Source organism: Nansenia antarctica (genome assembly GCF_963989245.1).
Source record: "Nansenia antarctica genome assembly, chromosome: 1".
NCBI classification, from domain to species: domain Eukaryota; kingdom Metazoa; phylum Chordata; class Actinopteri; order Argentiniformes; family Microstomatidae; genus Nansenia; species Nansenia antarctica.
In genome coordinates this window covers 7,146,027-7,157,718 of record NC_137674.1, presented here as the reverse complement: position 1 = coordinate 7,157,718, position 11,692 = coordinate 7,146,027, and the positions used below count along the sequence as shown (strand labels likewise).

The 11,692-nt window shown below is 40.8% G+C and overlaps 1 protein-coding gene across 1 annotated transcript; it reads right to left on the bottom strand.

Annotated features, from left to right (window-relative positions):
- Positions 1 to 3,160: 3,160 nt before the first annotated feature.
- On the bottom strand, positions 3,161 to 11,450 carry tmem87b (transmembrane protein 87B). The gene is made up of 20 exons (XM_080540508.1): positions 11,341 to 11,450; positions 9,772 to 9,832; positions 9,522 to 9,613; positions 9,240 to 9,374; positions 9,075 to 9,128; positions 8,777 to 8,951; positions 8,563 to 8,624; positions 7,674 to 7,857; positions 7,414 to 7,513; positions 6,493 to 6,586; positions 6,125 to 6,253; positions 5,852 to 5,911; positions 5,359 to 5,467; positions 5,205 to 5,263; positions 4,927 to 5,030; positions 4,733 to 4,806; positions 4,212 to 4,282; positions 3,941 to 3,993; positions 3,705 to 3,735; positions 3,161 to 3,256 (listed from the first exon to the last, which is right to left on the bottom strand). The coding sequence occupies exons 1-20, from the start codon at positions 11,413 to 11,415 to the stop codon at positions 3,215 to 3,217; spliced, it is 1,764 nt and encodes a 587-aa protein (XP_080396634.1). The 5' UTR covers positions 11,416 to 11,450; the 3' UTR covers positions 3,161 to 3,214.
- Positions 11,451 to 11,692: the final 242 nt, after the last annotated feature.

The following is an 11,692-nucleotide window of genomic DNA, read 5'->3' as shown; positions in this document are numbered from 1 at the left end:
ACGGTCTTGTTCAAAACGTCCAACCAGTGCCACGGTAGCACATAGTCCAAGCATTGTATACTGTACTGTATGAAGCTACCCTACAAACAGACCAGGTGCAACATGATGGACTGTTAAAGACAAGGAAATAGCCTCATCTTTACCTATAAGGCCACTGTTGACAAGCCACTCTTAAAAAGATATACATTACCCTGAAAAAGGAGGACCAGAAGAACTGAAGCCAGTCAATGGTCAGGGTCCATAGAACACTTGGATGTAAACGTGTCAAACAAGGACAGGTTCCTCATAGTGGCACAGCAGGTTAATCTGGTCCTCACACTGTCGATCAACTCTATGAGGCTTGTTTTTCTGTGTCAATATAGTGATTTCATAACCCCCATACTAAGAGCAATCCGTTTTGAAACAAATGCTTTGTCATCTAGTCTAATTTCTAATTTCTTCCGTGCACAGCACCTTAATCCCTTGGAATAAGGCCTCTTTAACACAATAGTTCATGAATGCCATCATGACATGACACAGACGTGGATTTGTGTGACATTTCATGTTGTTCCAACATTCTTTACAGAGCCTATTAAAGGCTAATGCCCTGGGCGGAACAAACTGGGTCACATCGAGCTGAGAAAACATGATTTGTCATGTGTGCCCAATGATTACCTCATTGTAAAACCTTCTATTTTGTTTCTACTGGATAGTTCTAATAGATAAAACTAGTATTGTATATAGTACTATCACTTCAATCCTGAAGGCCCCCTCGTGGAAGAAAGACAGATAGTGAGTCAGTAAGTGTCAGATAAGTGAACAGTTTCTCTTAAAATGTGCTTTTGATCTGGACTATTGGGTATTGATGCAGGGTCCAGTGTCCCTTGGATCACTGCTGAATCAGTGCTGGGTCTAAAATGGGACTCTGTAGGAGGAGTTTGCAGCTGTGCAAACGGAATAGAATACGGAATCTCCAATTGAGGACACTCACCAAAGTACATACATAAGCACATCACTGGTTGAAGGGGACAGCCTGGCAGAGGAACACCACCCTATGAGAGCTGGAACACGGCTCCCATCGTTACAGGCTGGATAGTGTTGGGATAACAGTGCCAATTCTTGTATGCAAGTGTGAAGCTATGACTTTTGGTTGATATAGAAGGCTCATATAATACTGTACATCTACCATACAAGCAACAGAGACGTAACTATTGTCAACTTAACCCCAGAGGAAAGCCTTAAAATGTACATGATCACTAAAAAAAAACATGACATACACAAACACATCTTGTTAAAATAAAGTTTTTTTTATTGATAATTAAATTAAACATTATTGAAATAATAAGTCAAAGCACAAAGACCCCCACATTACTGTGGCCAACAGACATCATAAATACAGATTTATGCGTCTAGCAAAAGCGGCGCTTTCTCTTGATCATGAGAACAATCTAAGACAGGCAAGATGATCTTGTATTAAAAGTTCAAGGGTAGTTCTGTCGTAAAAACCTCCCAAATAAGTGGAAGGCAGTAATACTCGGATGCCTTACCACTTGTGGAATAAGGAAATAACAGGGATCAGCCAAAACCCATCTGTGAAAATAATCATGCTCCAAGACAGGTGGTTATACTTTTACATAACAGGAAAAGACTAAACATAGTCATAACATCAGCAAAAATAATTCCAGACTCTAAAATGGACGTTTCTGAATTTATACAAACTAGGATACGCTCTAAGAACACTATAACACTGTTCATGTTGTGAGCTCATATAACCCCCCGTTATTCCTTGGAAAACGCTGCATAGCACAATGTCAGACCACACACGACTAACACCCCATCACTCTGTTGTCTCTTTTACTCCAAACCTGAAGACAGGAACAGTCCCCAACAACAACCTGCACCCTCTGACTAGAACCAGTCAGTCAGTCAGACTGTCAGAACTGAGTCAGTCAGTCAGAGTCAAAACCAGTTACCAGAGTCAGTCACCATCATAGACATTCAGAATACTGAATGTCCATTACAAAACAGAAAAGAAAGAAAAAAAAAGATATACATGCATGATTGGAGACAAGAAGCCATCATCTCCTACACTTGACTCCTTTAATTCTGAGAAAAAGGCTAGACCGGCAGTAAATCAAATAAAAGAAACAAACAAACAATAATATCAACTTAAAACTAATCTCTTAAGTGACTAAAAGGCTTATAAAAGATAAAGTAAGTACACTTTAACAAATAAATAACAACAATGATAATGCAAAAACAATTAAAAGGTTTCACCAGAGGAGAGTAAACATCACATGGTCAAAGGACAGTATATAATATTGCTCTTTATTTCACTGAGGGACTGACTTCCTTTCCACATTCAAACACACGTGATCACTACTGGCTCGACCATTCACAGCCCTGCAATTCTACACTGACATGAAAAAAAAAAAAACTTCTGTTATTACTGCTTAAGAGTCACACATAATGTATGAATCATATGTCCCAGCCTGCCGTGCGCTTGCACACACGCGCACACACACACGCACGCACACGCACAGATGTACAAACACACACACACACACACAGATGTATGTATGTACAAACACACACACACACACACACACACACACACACACATGTATGTATACACACATACACACACACACACACGTGTATGTATGTACAAACACACACACACACACACACACACACACACACACACACACACACGTATGTATACACACACACACACACACACACACACACACACACACACACACACGATTAGGAAGCAGAGTAGCTTCAATCTGTAAAACATAAATAACACTTACCATCTCTTCTTAATGATGCGAGAGGTTAAAATAACCCTTTGGTCATTTTACAGGTATTGTATTCAATAAAACGTTTAAATATACCAGCTCGTTCCTTTCTCCAATAATAAAGTCAAGGAAGGGAGTTAAACAAAAACTAATAAAAACTTTTAACATAACATGAACTGTTTTCTTTGGAACAGAAGGCTCTTTCACAAAATGAGCATTGCAGGGAGAACAGTGCACCATTTAGTTGGTGATTAAGTACCGTAGATCATTATCTCTTTGTGAAGAGGGCGAGAGGCGGACAAATTCAAATAATTTGAATGAAGCCCCAGTGTTCTTCTTGGAAGGTAGAGAAAACTGTCAGGTTCCATGTTACCTATCCAGGGTAGGAGCAGGTTCCATGTTACCTATCCAGGGTAGGAGCAGGTTCCATATTACTCCATCTTTGACATTTCATATTTTGTGGTCATGATTTCCTGGGAAAAGAATAAATCACAATATAGATATTACTTAGAATAATGTCTGCTTGAACATCATACAGGGTTCCCACACCTTCTGAAACATCAAATTCAAGCACCTTTCAAGGACTTTCAAAACTCAATTCCCTCAAAGTCAAGGACCCAACACGGCATAGTTTGAGACAGATCTAGATAAGCAATTATATAACAGGAACTATCCACTCACAGACAGCAATTAAAAAGAGAGAGAGAGAGAGAGAGAGAGAGGGGAATTCAAAACCTTTCAATGAGCCATGTCTATTTTCTAAAACTTGATTTCTTTTTCTCAAATTCACAAACTTTCAAGGATTTCAAGAACCTATGAGAACCCTGATCATAGCACACTAGCCATAAACCCTACAGTATATTTAGCCACTGACAACATTTAGCCAACTGAAACCTACGATGCAAAAGATATCATTCATACCTCATCCGAATCAAGAAGGACAGGCAGGGCGCTACAATGATGGACAGGAGAAAAAATAAGTCTTGTGTTACTACATACTACATAGACAGGTTACTACATACTACATAGATGGGTTACTACATAATACAAGAGATTATGTCTGTGATTCTTTGTCTGTGATTTTATGCCTGTGATTTTATGTCTGTGATTTTTCAGACACTGTTTCTTGAATTGAGTAAATGTGATGTGCCACTTACATGTCTGTCAGAGACGTAGGAATGTTCTCCTCCACCCACTTCAAGTCTTCATCCTGGATGGGGAGAGAAACAGAACGGTGATAACTCAATGCTGCCACCTGTTGAGACTAAAACCACTTCTGAGACATGAAATAAACATGTGCATTGCTTCGGTTACGTGTTCAAATGGATCAAAGGTTAAGATGCCAGCGCAATCATCTGGGTCACCAGGTGTGTCATGATGTGCAACAGCTAAGTGAAGGTAGACCATTATGACAGCAAGGATACTGACCGGGTTGGCTGATGAAGGCTTGGCTGTGCCATTTGTCTCACTCTTAGTCACTCTTAATTTTATCCCCTCAGCTGTGTAGAGATAGATAGGAGGTAGAGGTAGGGAGAAAGAGAAGGGGGAGAGAAAAGACAGACCAATGTTCAAACAAAAATACATTACTGCTTCAATTAGTAAACAGGTGGAACACTCAATCTAAGAAAATCATATATTAATAATAATAATAGTCCTCCACTGATTAAATCGGGGAGGGGACTATGATTCTGTCTGTCCGTATGACACCACTGGGACAATTTGGATGAAACTTGGATGAATGATGGCTATCATCATAGAGAACCTTTAGGAGTTTCGGGTGATTGTTATAACATGACTCGCTTCATTCATAGGCTTCATTCCATCAGTCACCTTTTATAGTGAGCTGCTACATCATTTGTGGGGGACAACAGGTTTACTGTAGCTTACACGTGTTATATGTTATAACAACAACAACAACAACAACAATTAAGTCTACTACTGTGCGGTACCGATATTTGATGACACCAGGAACTCCTCAATCTCCTCATCATCGGAGTCATCCATTAACGGAGTGAAAGCGTACCTAAGGAGACCAAAGGGAGACAGTGAGTCACCCAAAGCACGACAACCTTTAGAGACAGAAAGGCTCAATCTCTCCATGGACGTTGTCCAATATTCCAATAGAATCGCAACTTCAACTCACCGCTGATTGTTTACAGACGGTCTCCATAGAAACATGATAACAAGCAGTATGATGGAGAACAGGAACCTCCAGAAGGCATCATCTACCCAGATTTCCATCCAATCCTGTTCATGTAGAACGACAAAACCTACTAGGTTATGACGACTCAATAATGTTGATTCAAAAAGCTACAGAAAAGCCAAATGTGTGATATCCAATTGTCTGGTTACATGTTTTCATTCATTTATTTCAAAGTCTCAAATAAATGAATAAATAAAAAAGAATATATATATACTCACAGACTGACAGTCTGCTAGCCTGAATTTTTTTGTTGTCCACACCATGAAAATGATGGAGGCTGACATGGGGAAATAATACATAAAAAACTGTTCTTTTACAATGATTACTAGACCACCTTAATGTAATCAAGAGATTAGACAGTATCTCACTTACCTATGATGGCAAAGATTAGAGTATTTGTGAAGTGCCTGTAGAGTGACAACTTGACAGGGTTTCGCCTCAGCTTCAGTGTCTTTATGGTTTGTGCCAGGCTGACAAATATGTTAGAGGCCGTCAAGGAAATAACTAACTGACTGAACTTCATTCAAGAACAACCTGGTAGATGTTTGTTATTGGGGAACAGATCTGGGAAAGCATGCAAGGTCTCATGATTTGCCTTCAGGAGCACCTGTAAAAGGTGGTGTGTTAGCATGCAGAGGCTGCTGGGATTGAATCCCTGTTGGAACAGGAAGTCTCATGATTGAATCCCTGCTGAACAGGAAGTCTCATGATTGAACCCCTGTTGGAACAGGAAGTCTCATGATTTGCCTTCAGGAGCACCTGTAAAAGGTGGTGTGTTAGCATGCAGACACTGCTGGGATTGAACCCCTGTTGAACAGGAAGGACAGAGTAGCCCCCAGGCAGAAACAGGCACACCAAAGGATATCCACCAGCACAAAGAGGAGTCAAGCAGAGCCAGAGGAATGTTGGCCAGTGAGTCTTTCGCCTGAGAGGGAGAGGGAGATTGAGAGATTCAGGGTTGGGGAACAACAGGATCGGTGTGATAACAGAGCGGGAGAGAGACAGAACAGAACAGAACATTTCACCAGAGTAAACATGGAAGAAATGTCAGTATGACCAAATACTGAACCCCAAAATGAATACAAGGATTTCATTGGTTAGTCTGTAATCCTAGATAAACCATGTGCGTTAAAGAGACACTTAGGTTAGGGTGACTGTTTGGTGAGAGTTTGGAGATGTCCATCGAAAAGGATATGAACCAGATGGTGAAGGAATCAAGCACGGCTAGAACAATCGCTGTTATGAGGGCAGGGCCGTTGTCTCGACCCTTTGTAGACAAATACGTAACAACTGAGTCATGTTAAAGGAAAACATGCATGCTTATGCTAAAATAAGATAAATAAATTCCTTCATTTTCACAAAAATGAGAAAAATAACAGCCTGCTAAAGTGAAGTACAGACTGCCTAACATTCATCGATGCAAGAAACACAATGTGATGTTAACACTATGTTCATGTACTTGTGACACACATTGTGAAAAAAGGAGAGATAAGAAATGCTCCTTACCCCGGTAATCCTCAGAACACCTTCAATAGCAGCAAAGGCAAAGTATACAACTCCTAGCCCCACCACTCTGTGCATGACTGTCCCCAATCGAGGCCTGGCAGATAATGCACAAACACAACGTCACATCCTTCCTTATCTTCATCAAGCAAAGCCTTTCACTTAAGTAAGCAGTGGACGTAAAGCAACGTGACAGTAAAGCGTTTTTTCTTGTTTTGGCTCTACCCTCCAAAGGCTTGGGTTTGAAATCAAACAATAACTATAAGGTTAAAAGTTTTCAGATTCTCAGCTTTTATTTCATGGCATTAGTCCCCTTATTTCAGGGTACCCAAAAATAATGAGATTCATGAAATGTCCAAATTAAACACTTTGTGTTTAGTATTTTGGTCTACAATCCTTTGCCTGAAGTCTGCAACCCACTGAGCCCACCAGACGCTGGGTATCTTCTCTGGTGGTGCTCTGCCAGGCCTGTACTGCCATCTTCAGCTGTTGTTTATTTTTTGGCGTTTTTGTCTAAAAACTTATGAGGAAATGAAATGCATGTTCAATTGGATTTATATCTGAAGACTCACATGACCAGTCAAGATCTTTCCACTTTTTGGCCCTGAAAAACTCAGTCCTAGTTGCTACGGCAGTATGTTTTGGGTCACTATCTTACAGACCCTGTCAGATTATGTACACAATCAAATCAAAGCTGTGAATCTCTACTTTAACCTCATAGTAATTGTTTGATTTAAATAATGATGTTATAAACTTTTGGTGTAGAGCTAAAAGAAGAGAACATGCTTCACTGTTCCATTACTTACGCAGGACACTGTACATCTATCAGATTACAGCCAATATTTTTTGTCCATATTTTTGTCCATATTTTTTGTGAACATGCTTAAAGAATATGTGGATGTTATTTTTATTTGTTTTACTTACTTAACTATTCCATAGCCAAGGCTTACAATGATGACAAGTAATCTGGCCAGGGTTCTCTTTAGGGCAGAAACGAGCTCAGCAAAGATCAGCAGGCCAGGAGCTAAAAGAAAAACAACATTGGAATGCATGAATGCATGATACCTCACATCATGATACCTCACAAGGCAGACAGAAAAACTCTTGCTCTTCTTACATCCAGACAAGACTATTACACCGCACTAATATCAAATGGTCTCCAGAAATCTGGTGTGATCACTCACAGGCTGCTCCCATAGCGTTTGTGTTCTCGTACTCGGCGCAGAACACGGCCTTCTCCACCATGCCCAGGAAGATCACCCCCGCGATCCAGAACTGGATCCTGAGCAGATCCTTCCAGTTACAGGCTGACCAGATGAACCAGAGCAACGCATACAGGATGTACACTATGCACATCACCATGTAGAACTGAGGAAGGGAGATAATGGTAACCCATCAGATAAACATCAACATGGTGTACATGTACACATATAGGGCTACTCAATGTAATAAATGGAAGTCCACATTACATTGTGTTGTTGTGATAATCAGACTTAAGCCCTATTCGCACAGGACTAGTAATAGGTGGTCTACGCCCCTTTTTTTGCTGCGTGTTCAAGAATGAACCAACGCCTATTGCGCTTGTTGTTCATGAAGCGGATGTTACACAGAGCCATGACATCATATCCGGGGAACGTCCGTGAATTCCAGACTTTCCCACGCGAATGCACCACACGAAACACAGACGTCGGGGGGGAATTTCTAAATTACGGACATCATCACATAATACTAGTCCCGTGCGAATAGTGCTTAAGATATGATCCATGGTGATTCCAGACAAAAAAACTAAATCAATAATGACTTGAATGTCTTTACGCTGAGATAGTGTTACAAGGCCGCCTGTACTGAATAAAATTACAATACACAGTACACATAACCATTACAAAGCACCATCCTGGTGGAAAGGAACCTAATCTATGGAAGAGGGGATAGCAGAGATTCAAGTGGGAATGTTGTGTCAATATTTGCCAACAGGGCTGAAGGTTACTTTGTGTAGAGTAATTAGTAGGTAGGTATGTGGTAGGTGTGTTTGTAAACTGGATAGGTGACACTGATGATACTACTAATACTCACAATCATGAGTGGCCATTCCGTAATGGAGATGAATCCATGTGTTCCTTTCATTATAACATTTACTGAAAAATAAACTTTCATTAGGGATCCTTAAAGCACATAATGAGGGTTATAATACACATGCAGCAATATAATCAATCATAATGAAAAATATTGTCCTTAAATCATAGTTTTCTATAAAACAGTTGGAGTGGACTGTGGTCCATGAGCCCACCTGTTAAATTCCAGTTGGACTCTTGTTTGTTTGACTTGATTACCACCACCAGCAGATAGGGGCCATCCCTCCACGTTGTGGCGATGACATCATCTTTCATCGTGACATTATGGTTCTTAAGACTGCTGCTGCCTCTGTCAAACTCCTCAGTCGTCCATCTAGTGTAATTTTCATCCTGAAAATAAAATAAAACATACTGTATGTTTTAAAAAGATCACATTTTGTAGCAATAATGGGAACCAAGCAAAGTGATGGAAGTCTTCAAAGTCAACCATAATAACGGCCCCATGCAGCTCACCGGTGCAGCACCCTCCACAGGGGGGACAACTGTCCGTGGTTCGGCTTTCGCTTTCTGGAAAAACAGACAGTTATACTATACAGTAAGTTCTTGAATCCAAGTCAGGTTGCCAAGCAAATGTATTCTCATGAATTACGTATTCAACCCATAGGCCTATGCTCTTACATTTAGCATCGGAAAGAAGCGCAGGTCACTGTTGCAGGTCAAAGGTTGGTGCTTGTGCTCAATGCACTCCCCTGGTCCAAGAGGGTTGGGGTCCAGGCGCTCTCCTCGACTTAGAGCTGTCCTCTCATACATTTCCTAGGAATGACGAGTCATGATTAAAAAATAACTCTACCAGTGCATCCTGTACTTCACACAGGGCTGTAACATATGTAACTAGGAAGGGAAGCACAAACAAATAAGCCAACACACCACTACTGACTGTAGTTACTGTACTTTACTTACCTCAATGTTATTGAACTCATTATGACAGGGGTAGTATTTCAAGTACCATTGAATGGTAAATGTCATCTCTTCCGGACAGTCAAAGGACAAAACTAAAAGATAAAAACAATCACTCACAGCTCTATTTGTTGCCATGTGCCAAACATGTGCTAAGAAAAGACACAGCAACGTTAAACAAGAACGACGAAAGCATCAATTAATGTAGACCAATTGACAATGCAATCATTAAAGTTATTCGGCCTACTCCTACCTTTCATTCTGACGTCAGTGTCTCTATACATGGATTTTCTCAAAAGCAAAGGTCTTGAAATCTGTAAAGACAGGGGAAAAACAATGTTTATATTGGTAACGGTGTAACTGAGTGGCAGTCTGGTGTAGACTATATATAGTGCTGTAATAAAACACAGACACTGGTCACTAGAAGTCATTAGGCATCTCATCGCAGGCGGGCATCTCATCTTACTACTCTGCAACAGGATATGGAGTGCAAAACCTCAGTGTACAAAACTGGAACTTTAATTAAATTATTAATGGAGTTCTCCTTGAGCTGAGTCAAGAGATACACTAGCTACCATGCTAGGTAGCTAGCTACAGCTGGAAGGTAAGACTGGATGAACAAGCTGAATGAATGAATTAATTAATGAATGGTCTTTATTGTCATTAATATAGTACAGGTACCAAACAACGAAATTTGGGAGGGGGGGCTCCCCTGGTGCTAGGAAAAAAATACTAAAAACAAGAAGGGAAAAGAGCTGGTTTACATAAATAAAGGCTATATATACACTATCCACTATACTATACAAATAAAACACTGTGCTGTACTCTATGCTATGCTATAAATATCCTAACATTTCCTATCTCTGAACCTTATGTACACGAGGGTTGTCATATTGCACATAGTATTATTGCACATTCATTTAAAGTGTCGCAGTTTGCAGGTTTGAAATGTTCACAGTTGTGTTTCAGTATTGCACTTGATTACAATCTAGTAGCTGCCATCAAATTGTCTAGATTGTCCAGATAGAAGGTAGATTGTCTAGAAGGTAAGACTGGATGAACAAGCTGCTGCCACTGGGAGCTCCATGCAGACTCTCTAGTGTACAGTCTCAACTGTTGGACATGCTCGCAGTTTGCTAAGCCAAAGTGATGTTTATAGAATTATAGACTGATAGGAAGTATATGAGACTTGTTTCCCTCTAAATGCTGTCAGGGTGAAATGTTCCCTAACAGCATAACCTGCTTGTCAAAACAAGAGCATCCTGATCCTCCCCTTAGATTCCCCATCGGAATCCTGCTTAGCTCGATGTGACAGATCACCATCCCTAAACTACACAGCTAGCTAGCTTCTCTCTCCACACATATCTCTGCTTACTAGCACATGCATGTCATGGACAGATGGACAGATGGATAGATCCAGAGAATAAGATCATCCCCATGACTGTTGCATGTTTGCATTTTTAGACAGTCCCACGTCCCTTGATGCTACCAAGTTAAACCAGATGGAAACATAAAACTACGCTTCTCTCTCCACACATAATCTTTGCTTAACTAGCACATGCATGTCATGGACAGATGGATAGATGGATAGATGGATAGATCCAGAGGATAAGATCATTCCATGACTGTTGCATGTTTCATGTTACATGATGTTACATGTTTTAGACAGTCACACGTCCCCTTGATGCTACCAAGTGAAACCAGAGCTAGCTCTCTCTAGCTAGTAGAAAGCATCATATGAATAGCTCTGTTGTTAGCAGCTGGCTAACATGGGTCTCCGTCCAAACTGATCTTGGGTTATGAAATCTGTTAAAATACTCACATTAACAACTGTGATAGTCCACTGGCCCGGCTCCGGAGCTGCCCTGACCCCGCTGTGGACATGTGTGAGTAACATCCCTGTGAGGAGAACCAGCCAAGCCTGGGCTGAGCTGCAGGGACACGTCCTCGTGCGGCCAGAGACAGCCATGTTTATGGATCACAGCTGCTTCCGTGGCTCCGGACTCACCTGAGTGAGCGACGACGTCACACACCTGCGACGTCACACAACGTCACACACCTGGTGCGTCATTGAGAGCCAGAAAGCAATACGTCATAGCGTGATGTTAGAATTATAAGGTTCTATCTCAATTTTTGTCAAAATTGAGTTTTTTTACATAATCTGATCCATTAGG